Genomic DNA, 24,510 nt, shown 5'->3' on the forward strand with positions numbered 1-24,510 from the left:
TAATATAAAACAAGTGGAAAGACTTAACACCCCACTGTGTGAATGCAGTCATATATTCCCTTCCACCACATTATTACACAAAACAAAATGCAGAACAGGTCTTTACAATATACTTAGCTGGTGTTGAGAAACACTATCCTTAGTGTGACCTATACCGTGGGACTTCTTTTTTTACATGATTTCACAGCCTTTGAAACACCTGCCCTCTAGTTTCTGTAAGGGTCATTATCAGGTCTTCATCCATCTGTCCTGTAGTGACATCAAGTGGCCGAATGTGGGAATTGCAGTCTCCGGACCTCAATCAACAAGTACCTCCATGCTCATTTGGAATGACTAACATTACTCTTATAAGTATCGATAGGTGTAGTACAAAGGATTTACAAATACAGAGAATGGGAAATACTTAATTTTATTTAAATAAAAAAATGTACATCACATATTTTACAATAGACATTGTCTTCTTTAAAAACGCAAAGGATTACGTTATTGTATATAAATTCCTCTTTCGTCATTTTAGTCCTCGGACACACAGATGACATAATTACCCACAACTGTCAGATGATTAAAGTATATTGAACTTCGCAGTGATATACTGTACGGGAATATCATGAAGTAATTGACTAACGTTTACATTTAGTTAGAACTAATACTTGGTTAACACAATGAGACGCACAGAAGGAGACCAATGGAAACCAGTGAACAGCAGCTCTCCGAGTCGCCATGACGACCTCTGCTGCCTGTAAGGAAGGCCTGGTGAGTGATCCAAAAACAGCTAAAAGATGATCATGATTGTACCATGTGCCGCACGGCACTACCCTATGAACGATCACTGACATTTCTTTGTTGCAGCGCGAATTATAATCTGTCTAGAATGTTCTCGGCTGTCACCGTCTACCTACTGTTAGCCTGGTCCCAGGTCTGTCACTAGATGCATGGATCAAACTCCTTGGACTGTCATCACCATGCTACTCAGTACATGTACACAGTATATGCTAATGACAACAAACTCAACAGAACAGCTCAACTTTAGCTTGAGCTATTAAAGTATTATAAAACAGATCAGGGATCAGGGTTGCGTTTGCCGTTGGGATGAAGCTGAACAGCAGAGGTTGTCCTGAGACCAGTCTGAGCAGATTTTTTTTTTTAAAAGCTGACAGTTGACACACTAAGTCAAAAACGCAAGAGGAAGATGTCTGTCCAGTCTTCATGACTCCACCTGTGGCAAGGAGCTCAAACCGGCATTCCAAAGAACAAAAATGAAATGATTTCTGTGTTTTAACCCAACCGTCAGTAAACATGTAGGTGTTGGCAGAGCATGGCAGCAGTAAAAGCAGCAGTAAGAAGAAGAAAAGAATAACGTTTTGGCAACAACAAAAAAATAAACTAGGAGTTTACAGCAGTAACACAATACATTCTGTGTGCTTCTTTTAGGACAGACCCTGATTTCAAAGTTCGTGGTTACTACTCGACTAAGTTCCAGGTAAGCATTAAAGACTACAGTCACGCAAAGTCAGACAATCATTCAAATCAACACACTGACAGCATGAGTTCCTTAGACAATAGACAACCTATAGAAATGACATTTCACACCCAGTCGTAAGACAATAACTGACACAGTTCATACGGGCTTGTTAACAGTGTGGGTAGATGAATGCTTTTTAGGGGACTAGCTTGTTGTGCTGAGAGGCAAAAAAAAGAAGAAAAAAAGGATCTGAGAGCATAGTATAATCTACTCTCTCATTTGAAGCAAACGATAGACCGGAAATATGCCCAGATGTCCACAATAACTCTTCCAGCCATTTTACAAAACACAGAAAGGTGTCCCACATCCACTGGGTTTGGCATTCATGACAATTCTACATGTCAAACCTATCTGAGAAATAAAAGGCCAGCTTCTAAACCCACACCGGTGACAATGATAAAGTGACATTGAAATATTCCGTTCAAACTACTTCTTCATCCTGCTGTGAATGAATACTACGGAACCAAGCCAGTTGACGGCCTCGACTTGCGTTGAAATTACTGACAAACTCCCGGACGAATTAACTAGTTACTAGTCAAGTTAACCAAGTTCAAATTGACTCCTGAACAGGACAGCACATTGTACACATCTGACCACTCCAGTGTTAATACTACAGGTTTGCATTAGTGGTATTACCGTTAAAAACTACCATAGTATTACTATACCGTAACATGTCACTAAATACTGAAGTAACAGGTACTGGGCCTTGAGACACTGCAAAAATCATTAGTATGTTTATGTGACCTACAGTACGCACCTTAAAGATGTGTTAGTCTACTAGGCTAAAGCCAAGGCATTAACTCATCTTTTAGGCCTCGGGGTTACTCAGCACACAAGTGTAGTTCACTGAACCAGCAATGTTACATTTAAACTACGTACCTTCACTTTCGACACATTCAGGGTTTAGGTCTGCTATGACGACTCGAACAGGGCATGTGCTTTAGTTTTATAACACTATCCACAGATCCAGGACCTGCCTTTAACTAAGTCCAGTTCCTCATCATTCCATTGGTTATTAGAAAAATAAGCGGAATTCAAAAAGAAAGGCATTTGAAAACATTTCACAACGAACATCATCGCCAAGGTCCCCACCGCTGTGCGTGACACACAGTACAGTTCAGTCGTGAGTGTTGAACGTACAACACACACACGTCATATGCAAACAGACCTCTGAAAGCAGACGGTTTGTTGCTGAGTGTCTCCAAGGAAAATCTACAGCAACGATGTAAACGGACGGAAAAGGCTTCTGGTCGTGTTGAACGGTGTTTCCGATGCTCGATGTCCACAGCTTTTTGCTTTCTACACAAACATCTAGCTACCGTACGGTTCCGTGCAAGACCGGCAGTAACAGTAACACTGACTCAAGACTTCACGAGAAAGAGAGAAGACAGGTGAGCAGAGAACGCACGATGTCGTGGCAGCTCACACACACATCTCTCTGAAGCAAATGAAAGCTGGCAGGCAGGCAGGCAGGAGAGCCAGCTCCTTCCCCTATGATGAGTAGTATGTGTTAAAAATAATGACCCCCCCCCCATCCTTCTTCCTACAGTGTTGGAATGTGTTCACCATCCCTATTGGACTATAAGTCCCACCTCCACACACACCAGACAGAGGGGCGAGCGCACACACCAGACAGAGGGGCGAGCGCACACACCAGACAGAGGGGCGAGCGCACACACCAGACACCTCTCAGTCATAAAAGAAGATTGTCCAGTCACTGTAAATAAGAGCGGGAGGAGAAGAGGTGTGTCCCATCACTTCCCCCAATTGTCTTTTCTCCAGCCAGGGAGGGTTCAGGGGTAGGTGGCCCAGCCCTGACCCCAACCCAGGCCTCTTTCCATGGGGATAGCAGGGCTACAGCTCAGGGCTGCCCAAGGGTTGTCTGGAGGTGGTTGTGATCTTCATGTACTGGGTGAAGATCGCCTCGAAGGCCTCGTCTCGATGGATCATGGCACCAAACACCAGAGGCTGAGGAGACAGAAATCCACAAATCATATTTCATTTACTCAGAAATATGTGAAGGATAATAAAAAGGTCAAATGAGTCTTTATTTCCAAACCTTCTGTGTGGAGGGAGTGGCTATGGAGATTCCCATTCCTGACCCAGGTAAGACAGATAGCACTTTGTACTGCGAACAGAGACCAGAGAAGGTATCAGATAAATACAATTATGACCCATTCATTTCAAAAGGAATCTATCAGTTGCTGGAAGATGCACATCAGGATGTGACATCACAGAAAGGATATGACAAAAACATTGAATTAGTTGAGTGTGTAGATCGACACCTTCTGGATATCTGTGATGTCCGCCAGCTTAATGACCTTATTCTTCTTGGAGGAGGCCGATTTGGAACTGGAGCTCTCGAAGCACAGATAACTGAGACACAAAGAGACAGACGGTGAGAGAGGAGGAGGAGAGTCAGCACAAAATCATCCACTCTTGGATCTAGCGCCGAGAATCTGCAGCATAATGGCAACATTTCGTGGCATATTGTACACAGCCACATCAGAGAGTAAAGATGGCACACCTAAAAGGATGAGCAGGCCACTAGAGGTGAAAAGCTACTGTTATGAGAGGCTGTCTACCAGTTTAGTCTCATCGAGAATCCGTACGTGATGAGTTAGGTCTACTTACTTCTCTGTAACATAGAGCATGCCGTTTCGTATGTAGTCCGTTGGCATCTTCCGGTCTCTGTTGATGAGGCAGCACCTCCACCCATTCTCACACACTGTAGACACACAAACAGAAAAACGGTTTATATTGATTTACTTCCACAAGCGGCTCCCCAAATGTATTTTAACAACAAACAAAAAAGTTAAATGGAAGAAAAATAAAATAAAAACTCAATATTTTAGGTGCAGTAAGTCCTCTGACCTGGTAGAGGGCGCTCATTCTCTGAGACGTTGAAGATCTCATGAAAGGCTCCCTTCTTGGTGCTATGAATCCTGGCGCTGTCAGCATCCAGGTTTACACCGCACGGGACGGTTGCTAGGCTACCTCTAGCCACCACAGGCTGAATCTAGAGGGGGGGTGCGGGGGGGGACACGGAGAGGGAGGAACATGAGGAGAATGAGTTGGGGAGCAGGTGGGAAAGGAGGAGGAAGAAGAGGAATAATTTTACTACAGAGCACTACTGTAGCCATCTTCCACTACGGATTCTCTCGGAGACTAAACTGGGAGACAGCCTCTCACAGAGAGAGAGGAAACATAAGATGGAGGCCATTCATCTGTACACAGTAGGAGTATGTGCTCCTCATAACATAGCCTTGCAAACAACTTGTGTCTTATCTAACATCAGCCTCAGGGTGAGGTTCTCGTGCAAAGCGCAGAGCAGTCCCCCCCCAGACACACTCATATCGACACAGTACACTTACAGTACATGTAGGTAAATCAGTCATCTTTGTTAGTTTCATTTCTAAGTGAGGACATTGCTATGTAAACTTAATTTATTGAATTGTCTATTCCAAGGTTCTCCTCTACACTTCTGCCCTGAAGTGTGCACTGGTTCACTACCCCTCAATGTATAGATCTATGGTGGAACATTGCCCACCTGTTTTTTGCCTATGCATACTTACACCCACCAATCCAATGCTTTTAGTGAAGGGTAAATCCCTGAAGGGGGGTGAGCGAGTGCACACGTCAGGCAGGGGGGGGATCAGAAGTCAGTGTACAGTACAGACAGTATGGTATAGTAGTGGATTAGTTAGTGTATGTAATGCTGGGAGTGAGAGTAGGGAGCTCTGCAGATAAATGGCCATGCCGTTTACAGCTACAGTACAATATACGCCCTCATGCTGCAGGCAGGCAGGCCGGCCCCTAACTATACAGTAGATAGATGGGATTATTTGTAACGTTACATAGAAGTAGAATAAGTCTTAGAATAGCAGTAGAATAAGTCTGATCTACATAGTTGTGGAATTCAGACGCACTAGTTAGCTCCGTTTTTCCAGGGGTTACCTGGCAAATGATTTTAAAATCGAGTGATTGTTCTACTAAATTGGAATCACTAGAAGGTTTTCCCTTACCTGGTTATCTTACCATCGATATGAAGGAATAACAATTGTGTGTTCTAGAGGTAAACTATGTGGGGGAAAAAAGAGGTCCTACTGTAAAGCGGACTATAGTGTATTACTACTCTAGTCACATTGAAGTTGCTTTTAACAGTGGTGCTTTGGGTTTGTGGCAGCATACTAAACAACCTGGTTACTACAGAGTATGTCTGGGAAAATGGATTAAAACAAATGTCACAAATCAATTCAGAATTGGTTCGAGTAAAGGGCTCAACATTATGCCATTATGGCCCACTAAAAGTGGATATTTACATTGACATTTTTGATCCATTTATTCAAACACTCAGTTAATGCTGGGAGGTTTTGTCGTGAACCACACGCGCACACACACACACACACACTTATACATGTTTTAGCTGGTGGTACACACAGGCACTACGTAACGTAAGGGGACAGAGGCACACCAGAGTCCCTACCTTCTCAGACCCAGACAGCTGAGAGAGAGAAACAAAACACAACGTATAGTTGACAGTCACTAAAGCAAAAGACCATCTAGCACCACTAACATTACTGCCAACTGGCTGAGGAAACAGACCAAGATAAGACATCGCAAACACTCAACACACGGTCACATACAGACACACACACACACACACACACACACGCATATGACAGAACATGACATTCAGGTGGCAGTGTCGAGGTAAATTAGGTTTGTTTAAAGGGCTCTTTTTTGGTTAAGGCTCATCATGGTTATTTTTCTATCAAAAATCTATGCTTGAGTTGTAGTAGATACTTTTGTAATGTGGTTATGGTTTAGTTATTTAGCATTTGGATAAGGGCTAGTGTTCGGGAAGTTTGGGTTGGATAAACAATTGGTTCCTTTCTCTATGGGGAGAGTTATTTGTGCGTGCCCAGAGTAAGTTATGTCAGATGACAGTGTGTGTGTGTGTTATTGTATGCTGGATATGTTGCGTGCGTGTGTGGATATGTACATGTGCGTCTGTGTATGCACTCATAAGTGCGTGTCCTCACCCGTCGAGACATTGTAGCGTTGGTCCTCTCCTTCAACTGTGGATCAGTTGGTAGGTTGTTCCAGTCGATGTGAGGGGTGTCATATTTGTCCCTCAGCTTGGGACAGCTCTTAAACAAGAAGTCTATGATGAAGAACTTGATCCCTGCATACAGCCCTGAGAGAAAAAGAAGAGACTTTAAAAAGCCAATTCTCTTCAGATTAAAAAAAATGAAAAAAGTTGAGAGAGTAATGTTGCTAAGCACAATGGATCGCACAAAAAAAAATTGTTGGTATACTTTATTGTTTACACTTTTTATGCATTTCATAAAACGTGTGTCTGCTGTAAACTAAACAGGCACCAACAGGGAACACACAGGAGAAGACTAATTGCTTTAGAGAGGAACAAACAATGAACCTCAGTGTGCCAAGAGACACAAAATGCCCCTGAGCAGCAATGAAGAGAACAAAGGGGTGTTTTTATATTGAATGTTACGTAACTATAGCATTTCACTCCGTGTGTGTATGTGTGTGGCTGCAGCAGCGTGTCTGTGTGTGTGTGTGTATGTATATGTTTATGTGTGCTTGTACTCACCAATCATGAAGCCCACGAGTTTATAGGGCAGTATGCAGGAGGAGAGAAAGGTAACCCACAGGCTGATGTAGAGCTTCTGAGTGATCTCAGGCTGCACCCACATGAATAGGCTGCACGCACACACACACACACACACACACACACACACGACAGAGCGAGGGCGAGAGAGAAACCGTTTTGATTAACTATTCAGACCAACAAAGGGACAGAGCATAGAATGGTAAGACAGTGAAACAGCCATTTCTTACTTACTTTTTTATTTTCTCCAAAACATCCGCCATCTTACCAAAAAGGTTCTGTGAAAAAAAGCCCCGAAAAATGACTTTCCCAAAACACAAAAAGTCTTAATGTGGTGTGTATTTGTGTGATGACGTGCGTATTTATGCGTGCTTGTGTGTGTCGGTGCTGGCTACTACTGTACCTGTGCTTTTTGTGCAACATCAAGCACTAACTGGAACTTTTCAGACACAGTCAAATCATCCTTTGACGGTTCCTACACGAAACAAACCCAAACAAAAATCAGCTCATGCCATAGGCAGGAAATACGACAGGCCACTTCCTGTGGGATCAGGAAGCTTAAGAGGAAGTCATGTGAAATGGGAGGCGTCTTACTATAGGATCCGTAATGTCCGGCACAATGCTCCACTGAATCCTCCAACCTCTGAAAGGGGAAAAAAGGGAAGATGTAAAAATGTCAACAACAACAACTCTAAAAGCAGGACGGGCAACTGGCAAGCCCGCACCTGCGGATCAATTTCAAATGATCTTACTGTTGAGAGTTCAAATAAAAGAACACACACATTTAGGTTGTGCATAAGCAGTTTCTCTTATGTCAGTCACTGACTGTCACGTAATTTGCCCGTGTCAGCTAATATTTTTTAGATTGGTAAATTAGTCTAGCGGCCAGCTATCTACACCTTTTAGTAATCGCACCATTTGATTTTTAAAGTCATTCACTCAAAATTAAAATCTGCATTTTTTTTTATCTGCAGTCTAGAGGGGGCCGTTAAAATGTTTTGTTTCGCAAAGTGGCAGGGAACTAAGTTTTGCTTAGGGTCTCTAAAAAGACTAGGGACGGTTCTGACTGCATGTGTGGGTCTGCACCCGCGAGCCTCTGTGGTCCCCCATGATGAGTTTAGATTTTTGGAAGCCCCCACCCCCTATCAAAGTGGCCCATCCCTGCTCCAAATAGATTCTGAGAAAATGAGCTGCACCACATTAAATAGGTAGGTACAGTGTAATTACATGTAAGAGAGTGGAGTATGAATTTATTGATCAAAACTTGGTAAATATGAACTCAACATGTAAAAGTATTGGTCCCTTGTTTCATGAGCTGAAATATAATGTGCACATACACACACTTACTTCTTTATGTCCCTGTTAGTGAACATTTCTCTTTTGCCAAGATAATCCATCTACACAACCGGTCAAAAGTTTTAGACCACCTACTCATTCAAGGGTTTCTCTTTATTTTGTACTATTTTCTACATTGTAGAATAATAGTGAAGACATCAAAACTATGAAATAACACATAATGGAATCATGTAGTAACCAAAAAGTGTTAAATCAAAAATACATTTGATATTTGAGATTCTTCAAATAGCCACCCTTTGCCTTGATGACGGCTTTGCACACTCTTGGCATTCTCTCAACCAGCTTCATGAAGTAGTCACCTGGAATGCATTTCAATTAACAGGTGTACCTTGTTAATTTGTGGAATTTCTTAATGCGGTTGAGTCAATCACACTTAACCAGCATGGCTAATACAGCATTCTGCAGTGATACGCCATCCCTTCTGGTTTGGGCTTTGTGGGACTATCATTTTTCTTTTCAACAGGACAATGACCCAACACACCTCCAGGCTGTGGAAGGGCTATTTGACCAAGAAGGAGAGCGATGGAGTGCTGCATCAGATGACCTGGCTTCCACAATCCCCTTACCTCAACCAAAATTAGATGGTTTGGGTTGGACTGCAGAGTGGAGGAAAAACAGCCAACAAGTGCTCAGCATATGTGGGAACTCCTTCAAGACAGTTGGAAAAGCTGTCAAGGCAAGTGGCGGCTATTTGAAGAATCTCAAATATAAAATATATATATTTGTTTAACACTTTTTGGGGTTACTACATGATTCCATATGGGTTATTTCATAGTTTTGATGTCCTCACTAAAAATAAAATAAAAACCTTTGAATGAGTAGGTGTTCTAAAACTTTTGACCGATAGTGTACCTGACAGGTCGGCATATCAAGAAGCGGATTAAACAGAGTGATCATTACACAGGTGCAACTTGTGCTGGGGGCAATAAAAGGCCACTAAAAACGTGCAGTTTTGTCACAATGCCACAGATGTCTCAAGTTTAGAGCGAATGTGCAATTGGCAAGCTGACTGCAGGAATGTCCAACCTGTTGCCAGATAAGATTAAATAATTCCTCTACCATAAGCCAGCCTCAAATGTTGTTTTGGAGAATTTGGTAGTACGTCTAACTGGCCTCACAACCGCAGACCACGTGTAACCACACCAGTCCAGGACTTCCACATCACCTGCGGAATCGTCTGAGACCAGCCAACCCAAACAGCTGATGAAACTGGGTTTGCACCTTAGACTTTCAGCACAAACTGTCAGAAACCTTCTCAGGGAAGCTCATCTGTAGTGGTGGCGGTAGGGTTATGGTATAAGCTACGGACAACGAACTCAATTGCATTTGACATATTACCCATTGAGCACGTTTGGGATGCTCTGGATCGACGTATACGACAGCGTGTCTAAGTTCCGGACAATATCCAGCAACTTCGCACAGCCATTGAAGAGGAGTGGGACAACATTGCACAATCGTCAGTCTGATCAACTCTATGCGACAGAGCTGTGTCACCCACAATGAGGCAAATGGTGGTCACACCAGATACGGACTGGTTTTCTGATCCACGCCCCTACTTTTCTTTCTTAAAAAAAGGTATCTGACCATATCTGCATTTCCAGTCATGTGAAATCCATAGATTAGGGCTTAATTGATTTAAATTGACTGATTTCCTGAGAAGAACTGTAACTCCGTAAAATCTTTGAAATTGTTGCATGTTTACATACACACCATTCCATGTCCTTTCCTACAGCTCAGCTAAAAACCACTCCAAATAAGCTCCATTCATTAAAATCACAATTTAACCAACAACCATCTATTTTTGTGACTACCTGGACCTACCAATTGGTATTTAAGAAACCAAACCATACGGATTTGAATGAAAAGTATTTGTTTAAACATGAAAAAGGTGAACGGAAGAAACAAAGCATTTCAAAATGGGCTACATGTCACATTAAACAGTATATAAACACTCTAAATAGGCCAGGAGCCAAACAGGGAGCCTAAGGAAGGAAAAATCATTATTTAGAGCTGGATTATTTCAAGGCTATAGCCTACAAAGAAATACATTGTGAAGCATTTGCGAGTGCTACACAATAGGCTGATAGGGACATAAAGCACTCGGCATTCCGTTGCATTACATCATTACAGTCTATAAATTGTGATATACTAAGTATTAAATTCCAACAAAAAAAATGTTAAAAAAATGTTTAAGTGCCTTTGAATTCATTTTTGAATTCATTTTTATAAATCCAAGTTTGGCCAGTCTGGGGCTTCAGGCTTACGTGACGGTACACGGAGAGCCGGCCAGGAGCAGAGAATATCCCCTCACTTGCAGAGCCACTGGGGATGATAAACACCCTTTTGGCAAATCTTTTCAGGCTGTGCAGAGATGCAGAGTTGTTTTAAAAAAAATCTATATGTAGGTCTAAAAAGGTTTTTATGCTAAATAACCCAATCAAAACAGAAAGCTCCTTGAACGTGGGCATATGCCAGGCCTATTGGGACAAAATCAATTATGGCCTATTGTATAGATAATAGAACAAAAAACGTACGAAACGTTTAAGAGATTTAGATTTGTTATAAATACTTTGCTACAACGACACACTTTGTTATATATCCACCTTCGTTGTGAACACTACATCACTGCACTCCCTTCTCTTGGTCCTCATCTTTAGAAAAGTCACCTTGATTTAGCACCTGTGTGTTTTATCAGTTAATGAAAAGTTTATGAGTAGACTACAGATGCATGCTGGGCCAGGCATGCCCCGAGCTCGCCAAGTGAGTGCTACCGGAACAAAATTGGAGCGGATGAGAAGTCCGACGTTCCAGTCTTTGGGAATTTGGGCTCCGCTCGAGCTCCACTCACATACTCTGGTTCAGTGTAGTTGGATCACTCAGCGTCATCAATACATGACAATGTAATATCAATGTGTGTGTGTGTGTGTGTGTGTGTGTGTGTGTGTGTGTGTGTGTCATGTCTCACTTAGCAATGAGGTAATTCAAGGAGAGCCTCAGGATGGCCAAGAAGAGGAGCATGGGGATGGCCCAGCCATGCCACGCAGCATTCATGTAGATCTGAGACCGGAGGAAACACAAATGGCATTCGTCATTTCATCCAGCACTTAGCCTGCATCCTATTTCTCGCAATCACTAGATGTAATATACCAGTCTTCCAAATGACAGGCACTACTGAATATAGTGGGAGATCTGGGACATCGATTGAGAGGAAGTCGAAGAGACAAACAGAAGAGACATTTGGTCGATGTCCATCTCTGTGGAATAGCATGTGTCAAAGTCGAGAGAAGGGTTTCCAGTAGTCAAACTCCTACAGTTACATATTAGTTTCCTTACCCTGTAAGCAGTCTATGGACATGGTATGACAGCGATCCATGCTTTGGTTTTGTTCATCCGTCACCAAATGCCAACTTTTTATATTTGTGGCACAACTCCAATGCAGGTCAACGATACCAATATTAGCATTTTTTTGGGGCTTCATGTCCAAATCATCCTAAAAGTTACTCAAATGAATTGTGTAGCACAATGAAGTTACTTCTAGATGATTTGGACATGACTCGCATATCTCTTAAAAAAAAAAAAAAAGGCAGATAGGAGCAGTTGTACTCACTATGAAGGAAATAGCTGAGGTGTACACGGAGTGCCAGTTGGATAAGGCTGAGAGGTTCCTCATGAAGTTAGTGACAGGTCTGGCTCCTCGCTCTGGGGAAAATACAAAATCAGTCATCAACTTGTCACATTACAATATCTGACAGCAGTAGCTCAACGGCAGAAGGTGTGACTGTTCTGAGTGGGAATTCATCTATAAATACTCACTGAGTCGCCTCATGTTTTCTGTTAGCCTGGAGAGAGGGACATACAAAACTGTAGATGCTACAACAGGAATTTTAGCATGCACTTTACACAGACACCACACAGTGGGGGAGCACAATCCTCAAACGTCTAATCAAAGAGCGAAATGTTCCTGCGGAGGTAGCGACACCTCAACCCACTGATCATTCGGTTTATGAGTCACACAGAGGCAAGGAGGAGAGGAAAGAATGAAGAGCTCAATCTATTTCTCTAGGTTCTCTCCACAAAGGTCTGCTACAATACATTCTACATTCTTTATTTCTAGAGCTTTCTACCTGTGCTGCCAACTTTTATCCAATCCGTGTGCACTTCAAACTGTGTACGTATGTGTGTGTGTGTTTACAGCACTCGCCTGCCTACGGTCACAGCAGCCAATGACCTGAAGGATGAGTAAACCCTGTACAATCTGATCTGTGCTGAGCAGCAAAATGAGCCAAGTCCTAGACTGAACCCAGCTAGCTTAAAGTGGAGCGTAATGTATGAGTTGCATCTAGACACTGATCTAGGATCAGTGAGGAATTGACCCCCTAATGGTTAAGGTTAGAATTGGGGGATAGTGAAGCTGTTCCTAAATCAGTGCCCGAGGGCAATGTCTATAGCCTCAGTCATTGGCTGCAGGGAGTGTGGTAGTGTGGTCGAGCCACCACCAGAGGGCACAGACACTGTATTCAGTGATGTGCAACATATAGAGAAGGTCCAGAGATCTAGTGTCTGTATAGGATTCACATCACTACTGTTAAGGTTGGGGTGAAATACTACTGTTTCTGTGAGTGGTAGAGTACTGGCCATGTGGAGTGCAACAAATTCACCATGTTCTGATACGGACAACTACAACGCAGCCTCTCAATGTGACTGTCGTTTTCACCACCTCACTCAGTACTCACCTTTTAAAACATAGAAATACATTTACAAGAACAGACATTCCAATTTAAACCAATAATCCATGATGGGGTGGACCCATTCATTCTATTGTATTTCTAGGATTTTGACAAGCCATCGTATGAGCACAACGACGCACCTTTTAGCGCTTAGCGGTTCCTCAGTCTCCACAGTGTTCTCCTCCGGGACGAAGCGGAAGTCTTCGATGTAGACCCCCAACCTGTCATAGAGCCACCGCCACGCCCGCAAGTACAGGGTCTCCCCCTGCGGCGGCTTCTCTTTGTCTGGAGGGGGCAGAGTTGAAGGTCACGGTCTCAATAGGCTTCTTTATTTGTTAGTGGGCGCTTCACGTTACTGCACACGAAGAGGACTCATGTCTGTTCTTTTTGTCTTTCATCTCGTCACTGAACATGAATAAAAATGCACATTCGAAAGACAGGGAACGAGGGAGAGCGAGGACAAGACAGACACGGGAAGAGAGGTTTACAGGCAGCGCAGGTTTAGAATAAGTACAATGAAGTTGCCTCCTTGTCGGTTTGGAGTTTGTGACCAAAGGCAACTAACTAACCTGAAGCAGTTTATTAAATGAAGACGGGTAGAGAAGGAGATACAGGTCTGTAGATCGCCCTGTTAAGACGCTGGTTTAATTTAGAGTTAATACCAAAGACCCATTAACCTAAATTACACACTGAGCTCCTTGTGTGTCTCGTACAGAAACACAAATTCATGTACGCACATTCTACAGTTGGCGAGGCTGCTCTAACACACACCACGGGCCTGTTTGGCCTAGATTAAACCTCGCCCATTTCCTACAATAAAACCCTCGCCAGTGTCACCAGCACCTGAAGCTACTAGACAAACTGGTTCTGGAACCCTAAAACAGTGATCAGGAACCCTAAAATAAAAACCTCGCCAGTGTCACCAGCACCTGAAGCTACTAGACAAACTGGTTCTGGAACCGTAAAAGAATCAAGATTTTTGCTTTTACAAAAGATACTTCTACTGTTCAAACTGTTCCGTCCCACGTACACAAACAGTGTCTTTCTTCCAGCCTGCTGGCAGATAGGCTGCCTGCCAGTAATCTGTGCTCCACACACACTAAAATATATCTGGTAGAGAGGATGTTCAGCGCCCAGAATGTGTTCTGCACTAAACACTGCTATTAAAGCTGCTCGTCCTTACGGTTGGGTTAGAGTTTTAAAATGAATTGGGAAACAGATCCTTTTTGAAGAAATTGTTTTGATACGAGAACACACACACACAACCTAACTTTGATGAAAAACAGGTATTCTGCATTGTCTCAAGTGATTCAAGATCCTTTGTGAGTGTGTTTGTCAATATGTGAAATCCCCCGTGGAGAAAATAGATTCTCCATCATCCTGAATCCCCCCCCCTCCCACACACACACACACACACACACTGGTTATTACAGTCTTCCCACAGTCCCCTATAGAGTCACAGGAAACGTTGGTCCCCTGTTCTTTTCCCGTCAGGTCTACAGCCCCACCGGGCTATCACTGGCTTCAACCGGACTCCTGAATGCCTTTCCCACAGTCCCTGGCTGCCCTGTAGTCCTTACAAACCCTTTTATTTCACTGATGGGAGTTACTGCGGTTTCTGACAAAGGTTTCTTCTGACCCAAGGCTTGTTAAATACTGAAACTGGCATCTTATTTAAGATCTTTACAGATCTGGGATCAGTGTGAGCAGTATCAATCTGGTCTCTTCAATCCATAAACCGTACAGATAGGGGGCGGTTTTTGGGGTTTTACTATCAGCGGTCATAGGCGTTACACCGTAGTCCACTTTCTGCCTTGCTTACCTGCGTCTTTGCCATTGGCAGCAGGCGTTGGAGACGGGGGTTTACGGGCAGGCTGTGGCGGCGAGTCTTCCAACCTGATAGAAGATAGAAGTATAGAAAAAAAAGGAGGAGAAAAAAAGAGAAAGATTGTTTGTTTACATAGTGTTGAAAAGACTCATTCAAGTACACCCTTCATGGGATGTATGCCGCCTCTAAATTTTGGTTATTTGATGTATAGTGCATCTTCATGCCCCTCCATGCCCTTGTAGACCTTACTGTAAGGACAAGGAGACATTCCACATGGTGGAAGGTCCTGTTGGCAGGAGCTAAAATGCCACTGAAATCCATTCTGAACGGACTGGGTGAACACTTACTTAAAGGAAAATTCAACCCAAAAACAATCTTTAGGTATTTGTTATGTAGTCCCAACATGTTTTGCATGTCACCAATCATGTTTTCGAGCTATTAATACCGGCTGGAGCGCAGGGTGATCCACCCCACTGAAGGACAACTCACTGGGGTAGGCAGGGTTGCAGCACTGAAGGCAGCACACACACCTTGAGTTGTTTTATTTAACCAGGTAGGCCAGTAGAGAACAAGTTCTCATTTACAACTGCGACCGTGCCAAGATAAAGCAAAACAGTCCGACAAAAACAACACACAGAAGACGGAGAGGGATGTGAGCAACACTTAGAGAATGAGATGACACACATTGTTCCCCTCGCTCTCTCCATCACCGACCTGGATTTTAGCACCTCGTTCATTCTCAGTTCGAGGTCGAGCCTCTTCCCTCTCTCCCTCTCCAGCTCTTCCTTTATCTTCTCCACATTGGTTTCCTCTCGTAGCTTCCTCAACTCCTCTTCTGAAAAACAACACATTAATGACTGGTATCATGATGACAATGATGATCATCACCACATTTGTTTACCCCCGTTGTTAATCCACAGACAGACAAATAGATTCCAGAATACAATTTCCATTTGTTCAACATCTGGTTTTTGCAAAACCTTTGAGTTGATCTGGATCATATTGTCACATCTTTACAAAGGGGCCGTTTCAAAACAACAACAGTGTTATTCTGGTAGCTTCTGAGCTGTGATTAAATTTCAAACTTTGCAGACGGCAGTACAGAATGATAATCATGGGATGAGATTGTGATCCTCTTACATTGTCCCACTTGGCTCCTTTCACTGCTATGCTATGTATCCTGAGCCGAGCCACTGCTATGCTATGTATCCTGAGCCGAGCCACTGCTATGCTATGTATCCTGAGCCGAGCCACTGCTATGCTATGTATCCTGAGCCGAGCCACTGCGATGCTAAGAGGCTGGTCACTAGTCACAATACACAGCCGACAGAGCACTCAGGTAATTGTTTCACTAATGTCCCGTTTCTTTCTCGTTTCCTCTTTCCCTCGCTTCCTCTTTCAGTCTCTCCGATCCTCTTCTTTCTTACTGACCTCTTTCCCTCCCTCCCCTCGCCTGGCTGCCTCCAGTAGTGTCAGGTGTCATCAGGTGACCGGGCAGACCATGACTCCTCTCAGCCCCATGCCGGAGCTCAGCCCTGTATTCATGCTCACACAACCAGAGTCTCATGAATACTGGAAGACAGAGGGCAGCTCCTCTCACAAAGACTGGAGGCACATGGTTGATGAACATGGCACATTAACAGATACCAAAAGTGACGCCAGATTCAAATCTTTGCAACGTGACTGCAACACACACACACACACACACACAGCAAAAAAAAATGTACTCTCACTGTCAACTGTGTTTATTTTCAGCAAACTTAACATGTGTAAACATTTGAATGAACATAAGATTCAACAACTGAGACAAACTGAACAAGTTCCACAGACATGTGACTAACAGATATGGAATAATGTGTCCCTGAACAAAAGGGGGGGGGGGTCAAAAATCAAAAGTAACCGTCAGTATCTGGTGTGGCCACCAGCTGCATCTTCTCATGGACTGCACCAGATTTGGCAGTTCTTGCTGTGAGTTGTTAACCCCCTCCTCCACCAAGGCACCTGCAAGTTCCCTGACATTTCTGGGGGGGAACGACCCTAGCCCTCACCCTCCGATCCAACAGGTCCCAGACGTGCTCAATGGGATTGAGATCCGGGCTCTTCGCCGGCCACGGCAGAACACTGACATTCCTGTCATGAAGGAAATCACGCCCAGAACAAGCAGTATGGCTTGTGACATTGTCATGCTGGAGGGTCATGTCAGGATGAGCCTAGAGGAAGGGTACCACAAGGGAGGAGGTCTTCCCTGTAACACAAAGCGTTGAGATTGCCTGCAATGACAAGCTCAGTCCGATGATGCTGTGACACACAGCCCCAGACCACGACGGACCCCCCACCTCTAAATCAATCCCGCGCCACAGTACAGGCCTCGGTGTAACGCTCATTCTTGAGACAATAAACACACAACGTGGTCTGCAAATGTGAGGACGATCAGCTGTCTGTCCTGTCTCCCTGAAGCGCTGTCTTAGGCGTCACATAATACGGACATTGCAATGCCCTGGCCACATCTGCAGATCTCATGCCTCCTTGCAGCATGCCTAAGGCATGTTAACACAGATGAGCAGGTACCCTGGGCATATGTCTTTTGGTGTTTTTCAGAGTCAATAGAAAGGCCTCTTTAGTGTCCTAAGTTTTCATAACTATGATCTTAATTGCCTACCGTCTGTAAGCTGTTAGTGTCTTAACAACCGTTCCGCAGATGCATGTTCATTAATTGTTCATGGTTCATTGAACAAGCATGGGAAACAGTGTTTAAACCCTTTACAATGAAGATCTGTGAAGTTATTTGGATTTTTATTAATTAAGACAGGGTCCTGAAAAAAGGGACGTTTCTTTTTTTGCTGAGTTTACACACACGCAAAAGTATTCATTCCCCTTGGCGATTTTTCCTATTTTGTTGCATAAGAACCCGTCATTTAAATGGATTTTTATTTGGAATTCATGTATTGAACATACACCTAACCAATTTGGACAATTTCATGTAATGATTTGTTTTTAACCCCCCCCCCTTATTAAAAAAAATGGAAAAGTGGTGGGTGCATATGTATTCACCCACTCTGCTATGACTCCCCTAAATAAGATCTGGTGCAACCAATTACCTTCAGAAGTTAGATAATTATTGAAATAAAGTCCACCTGTACACAATCTCAGTATATATATATATATACACACACACACACCTGTTCTGAAAGGCCCCAGAGTCTGCAATACCACTAAGCAAGGGGCACCAACAAGCAAGCGGCACCATGAAGACCAAGGAGTGGCAGGCAGCCTAGTGGTTAGAGCGTTGGACAAGTAACCGAAAGTTTGCAAGATAGAATCCCCGAGCTGACAAGTAAAAAAATATATATTAAAAAAATCTGTCGTTCTGCCCCTGAACAAGACAGTTAACCCACTGTTCCTAGGCTGTCATTGAACATAAGAATTCTTGCCTAGTTAAAAGAGGTCAGGGACAAAGTTATGGATAAGTACAGATCAGGGTTGGGTTATAAACATTTTTATTTATTTAATTTATATATATATATATAAATAATAGGAACTTTGAACATCCCATTAAAGCACCATTAAATCCATTATAAAAAAATTGAAAGAATATGGCACCACAACAAACCTGCCAAGTGATGCTGTGGGGATGGTTTTCATTGGTAGGGACTGGGAAACTGGTCAGAATTGACGGAATGATGGATGGCGCTAAATACAAGGAAATTCTTGAGGGAAATCTGTTTCAGTCTTCCAGAGATTTGAGACTGGGATAGAGGTTTATCTTCCAGCAGGACAATGACCCGAAGCATACTGCTAAAGCAACACGAGTGGTTTAAGGGGAAACATTTAAATGTCTAGGAATGGCCTTGTCAAAGCCCAGAACTCAATCCAATTGAGAATCAATGGTACGACTTAGATTACTGTACACCAACGGAACCCCATCCAACTTGAAGGAGCTGGAACAGTTTTGCCTTGAAGAATGGGCAAAACTCCCAGTGGCTAGATGTGCCAAGCTTATAGAGACATACCCCAAGAGACTTGCATCTGTAATTGCTGCAAAAGGTGGCTCTACAAATTATTGACTTGAATAGTTATGACCTCTCAAGTTCTGTTTTTTTGTCTTATTTCTGGTTTGTTTCACAAAAAAAAAAAATTCTGCATCTTCAAAGTGGTAGGCATGTTGTTTAAATCAAATGATACAAAAATATATTTTAATTACAGGTTGTAAGGCAACAAAATAGGAAAAAGTATAAGGGGGGTGAATACTTTCACAGACACTGTATATAGAATACAACCATAAAAGGAACATATATATGTAGTAACAAAAAGTGTTAAACAAATCAAAAAATGTTTTATATTCTTCAAAGTAGCCACCCTTTGCCTTCACAGCTTTGCAAATTCTAGGCATTCTCTCAACCAGCTTCACCTGGAAGGCTTTTCCAACAGTCTTTGAAGGAGATCCCACATACGCTGAGCACTTGTTGGCAGCTTTGAATTCACTCTGCAGTCCAACTCATCCCAAACCACCTCAATTGGGTTGAGGTCAGGTGATTGTGGAGGCCAGGTCACTCTTCCTCTTTGTCAAATAGCCGTTACCCAGCCTTGGAGGTGTGTTTTGGGTCATTGTCCTGTTGAAAAACAAATGATAGTGGGACTAAGCGCAAACCAGATGGGATGGTGTAGTACTGCAGAATGCTGGTTAAGTGTGCCTTGAATTCTAAATAGAATCGTAGCAAAACACCACACCTCCTCCACCATGCTTCTTGGCAGCAATTCGACCATGAAGCCCTGATTCACAAACTCACAGTTGATGTTGAGATCTGTCTGGTACTTGAACTCTGAAGCATTTATTTGGGCTACAATTTCCTAAGCTGGTAATTTATCTGCAGCAATAGTAACTCTGGGTCTTCCTTTCCTTAGACGGTCCTCATGAGAGCCAGTATCATCACAGCGCCTGGTTTTTGCGACAATTTATGAAAGTTCTTGAAATGTTGACCTTGTTGAAATGTTGAACTTCATGTCTTAAAGTCACAACGGACTGTCATTTCTTTTTGGTTATTTGAGCTGTTCTTGCCATAATATGGGCTTGGTCTTTTACCAAATAAGGCCATCTTCTGTATAGCCCACACACCCACCCACCATGTCACAACTGATTATCTCAAACGCATTAAGAAGGAAAGAAATTCCACAAATGAACTTTCAGCAAGGTACAACTGTTAATTGAAATGCATTCCAGGTGACTACCTCAGTTGGTTGAGAGAATGCCAAGTGTGCAAAGCTGTCAAGGCAAAGGGTGGCTTACTTTGATGAATCTCAAATCTAAATATTTTATAAGATTTTTTTTTTTACACTTTGTGGTTACTACATGATTCCATACGTGTTATTTCATAGTTTTGATGTCTTCACTATTATTCTACAACGTAGAAGCCACAATCAATTTGAAATATTAAAGCCGATCCACCCCACCCAACAAAACAAAAGGAAACAAAAAAAAGACTGGAGCAGAGGATGAGATGAGTCGAGTCCTACTGTTTTCAACTGAGTTGTCAGTTGGAAAACAATAGAAGCCAAACTCTGGTCAGGAGCAACAAAGCAAAGTGAGGAGATCCACCGCCCTTATACAAATGGTAAGGAATGGTAGGGTAAACACTGCCATACTGTAGATCAGTGCTGAGGTGAGAGGTTGTCAAATGTATTATCAGTGATAAAAATAGACCGCCGTTCACAGTGAGTGAAGTAAAGCTCCTATATTGTCAATGCATTTTTTTTCTTCTGCAAAAGCTTAAGCAAAAAACAAACACAAAAAGGTAAACAGCGTTTACCCTTCACTACACCACTGTGTTGTTGTGCGTAGGTTCACCGCTCAGGGTACTCCTTTTCTATGGGAATGTCAATTACAGTAAATGAACACAGCTCAACAGCCAGTGGAACGAACATCCATTATAAATGACTACCCACACCATATCACAACACTCGTCTCCATACAACTACAAGGGTATAATGTCCTGTCACACACACCAGTCATAACTCAGAGGCTGACCTAATGCTATAAGCTACATACAAATTACTGCACCCACATGACATGCGTCCATATCGATATTGGTGTTACTTTACCCCACAGCCTTCGATCAGTCTTTCTCCTAAACATTAATAGTGCTGTTCCAAAAGAAAACGTGCTACTACTAACGTCCCATCTTATTCCGAGTCGCCTATGTACTGAAGCAACCTTACACAGCAACCCCGCTAGCCTGTACAGTGTGATTAGACAGACCAGTCACCAGGATCACTCTGACTCCAAAGCAGCACAGACACTAGGGGTCAAAATCAAAACAGAGAAGGACAAAAGAGAGGGTGAGAGAGGAAAAAAAAGAAAGAACAGATCAATAGATTTCTGTCCGCCCGGTGAGTGCATGTTGAGAGAAGAGAGAGGGGGGGGTTGACAAAAAGAGGTTGAGAGGGCGAAAGAGACGCTACTCCCCCCCTGTAGGGCTACATGTATAATTCACAGACTACCACCATCTCCCTAATTATCTAACATAGGAGATTTATACTACAGCAGTGTCACACTTCTCTCCATCGCTCTCATTCCTACCTGTTAACCCTCATCAAATATGTATCAGTCCCCCACGCTACCCCCTACCTGCTAGCACAGCCACAAGCAGAGTATCGAAGTTCTCTCTCTGAGCTGGAGGATACAGAACATAGAAATAGAATTCATTCCATTTCTAGGATATAGAACCCAGACGACAGATGAGCTATGTCTCTTTCTCCCATCCCCATACATTCCCCGCCCTCCCTTCCTCCCTCCTTGTACAGATCTCTTCCTCCCTCCTTGTACAGATCTCTTCCTCCCTTTCTCTGTCCCTCAATCCAGTTAATAATGGCCCCCAGACAGGTAGAATGGAATATCTCATTGTGTTCTGTCAGTGTATGAATAAAAGTACCCGTCTGGGTGGAAAGCTCATATGTCTTGCAGACAAAAATGGCAAGCCTCGTCCTCCTACAGATACCATCTGGTATGAATGAACACGGCAGAGTTGGCTGAAGCACTGGCAGAATGGCCCACCTGACTACAGCTCTACTGTATACTCCAGTACTACAGGGGAGTATCTGAATGTATCTAAAACAAGCCCACTTACTTAGTAGCTAGTACAACTCCGCTTCAATTCGGCTTATCATACAAGTTACTACAGTACTTTAACAATGTAAGTTTGCTTTATTTTACCTCTACCCCACTTTGTGTGTGTAATCATGATCGTAAACGTGTATTTATGTAAACGTCTGTGTGTGTCCTATAGGGTAAAGGTTCTGTGTCAGCCCTGCTAGTTTAGCGTGGCACAAGGGTGCCACTGAAAAAAAATATGTAGCAAGTTGTTGGTTCACAATTCGCTTTGTCTTTAAAATTGTCAAGATTTATTCAGAACAGCAATGGGTATTGCATACCATGTATGCAAATAGTCCCAACGTTTTGGTTGAATCTTTGCCAATGCGCAATTCGGTCGTGAATGAACATTTGTAAAGGCTTTCCTAAAAACCCTTCCTAATTCAAATGTTGACTGCAAAGTAGGCCTACCTGGGCTGAATGATGTGATGATTTGTATCAGTCGCGGGGCATTCGTTTAGCAAACTCTGCCTTCACATATGGCCTACACTGTACAGGACAAAAACAGCTAGCCAAACACAACGACGCGCAATTGAATTAAAAAGGACAACTATATTAGTGGGAACTGGGACAAGCTGTTGTACATGTCGATCCAGAGCATCCCAAACATGCTCAATGGGTGACATGTCTGGTGGGTATGCAGGCCATGGAAGAACTGGGAAATGTTGAGCTTCAGGAATTGTGTACAAATCCTTGCGACATGGGGCCGTGCATTACCGTGCTGAAACATGAGGTGATGGCGGCGGATGAATGGCACAATGGGCCTCAGAATCTCATCACCGTCTCTCTGTGCATTCAAATTTCCACCGATAAAATGCAATTGTGTTCATTGTCCATAGCTTATGCCTGCACATACCATAACCCCACCATGGGACACTGCTCACATTAGCAAATCACTCGCCCAAACAAAGCCATACACGCCGACTGCCATCTGCCCGGCACATTTGAAACTGGGATTTATCTGTGAAGAGCACACATCTCTAGCATGCCAGTGGCCATTGAAGGTGAACATTTGCCCACTGCAGTCAGGTCAAGACCCTAGTTAGGACGACGAGCATGCAGATGCGCTTCCCTGGAGACAATTGACAGTTTGTACAGAAATTCCCACAGTTCCATCAGCTGTCTGGGTGGTTGAACTCAGACGACCCCGCAGGTCCTGGGCTGGCGGTTGAGGTTTGCGGTTGTGAGGCAGGTTGGATGTATTCTTTAAAACAGCAGCTTACGGTAGAGAAATGAACATAACATTCTCTCTGACAACAGCTCTGGTGGACAGTCCTGCAGTCAGCATGCCAATTGTACACTCCCTTAACTCTGTGGCATTGTGTTGTGTGACAAAACTGCACATTTTAAGAGTTGCCTTTTATTGTGTGCGACCAAATCAAGTGCTGGGGCCCATCAACTGAAAAAGTTTGTAGCACAAGCGCCACCGGTGGAAAAAGTTAGTCTCGACTTGAGCACTGCGTGGCATAAGTAGCTTAGTTGTGACCTCGTGCTAAGTGCCAGAGAAGGCCTGTAACCCTATTAGACAACAGCTGACAGGACAGAGAGGCAGCCTAGGTAATAAGAGTGAAGCATTCTGGGTAATGTAACACACAGGCCTCTCCCCATGCTTGTGTAATGGGTATTGAATGTACTGGAGTAATCAGGCAGAGCCAGTCACACTCTGTCACTCTTCATCCCGTCAGCAGGTCATCGAGATGGACCCAACACTGGGCCTGCCTGCCCTAAGCCCGGACTCCCTCTACCCCACCGAAAAACATCTAAGGTTGCTCATCAACAGAGGATGCATTTACCTCCACCCGCCCCATTCCACCCCTTCCCTGTGGGTCTGAAAGCAAAGAAAGTAAAAAAATAAAAAAAATACGATTTTTTTGTTATTTGACTAGCACCAATCGCTCTGCTCTCACTGTCAATAATTCTAATGTTGTAACTTCTAACAGTGACGGGGGGGGTGATTCTAAGTGCCAACATCTTTTTTGATGTGCTGCCTGACAGTAGTAATGGTCTCTGATCATTTGAGAGATTCAAGGAGCTACTGAAGTTTAGTAACATAGTAGATGCAACTCATTGAATATTTACATTCATGCACTTTGAAATGTAACTGTAGGGCACTCCCACACCATATGAAGGAATGTGCCTACCTGATTTAGGGGGAACAGTAAACAAATTTAAATTGAAAAAAACTTTTCCTTGAATTTAAACACCAGTCTGAACAAACTTAATTTTTAAATAGATGGTTCGGATTACGGGATGTCAAGGTAATATTGTTCCACATTCTGTTCCAGTTCAAGGGTTGTT

General features: G+C 43.2%; 1 protein-coding gene across 4 annotated transcripts in view; it reads right to left on the bottom strand.

The window, feature by feature from the left end:
• Nucleotides 1-393: 393 nt before the first annotated feature.
• Nucleotides 394-24,510, bottom strand: part of gramd4a (GRAM domain containing 4a) — a 71,091-nt gene continuing 46,974 nt past the window's right edge. For 3 of the 4 annotated variants that reach the window (XM_065008131.1, XM_029630029.2, XM_029630031.2), the window contains 17 exons: nt 15,783-15,903; nt 15,063-15,136; nt 13,381-13,525; nt 12,327-12,352; nt 12,121-12,212; nt 11,479-11,570; nt 7,752-7,800; nt 7,561-7,632; nt 7,392-7,435; nt 7,140-7,249; nt 6,568-6,722; nt 6,009-6,026; nt 4,397-4,541; nt 4,157-4,250; nt 3,808-3,898; nt 3,582-3,650; nt 394-3,490 (listed from right to left, as the gene is read on the bottom strand). In XM_065008131.1, coding sequence (XP_064864203.1) covers nt 3,377-3,490; nt 3,582-3,650; nt 3,808-3,898; nt 4,157-4,250; nt 4,397-4,541; nt 6,009-6,026; nt 6,568-6,722; nt 7,140-7,249; nt 7,392-7,435; nt 7,561-7,632; nt 7,752-7,800; nt 11,479-11,570; nt 12,121-12,212; nt 12,327-12,352; nt 13,381-13,525; nt 15,063-15,136; nt 15,783-15,903 — 1,511 coding nt within the window. In that variant the 3' untranslated portion in view covers nt 394-3,376. The remainder of the gene's footprint in view (nt 3,491-3,581; nt 3,651-3,807; nt 3,899-4,156; nt 4,251-4,396; nt 4,542-6,008; nt 6,027-6,567; nt 6,723-7,139; nt 7,250-7,391; nt 7,436-7,560; nt 7,633-7,751; nt 7,801-11,478; nt 11,571-12,120; nt 12,213-12,326; nt 12,353-13,380; nt 13,526-15,062; nt 15,137-15,782; nt 15,904-24,510) is intronic. The other variant, XM_029630030.2, reaches the window with a different exon arrangement.

The sequence above is a fragment of the Oncorhynchus nerka genome, linkage group LG23, assembly GCF_034236695.1.
Source record: "Oncorhynchus nerka isolate Pitt River linkage group LG23, Oner_Uvic_2.0, whole genome shotgun sequence".
In the NCBI taxonomy this organism is placed as follows: domain Eukaryota; kingdom Metazoa; phylum Chordata; class Actinopteri; order Salmoniformes; family Salmonidae; genus Oncorhynchus; species Oncorhynchus nerka.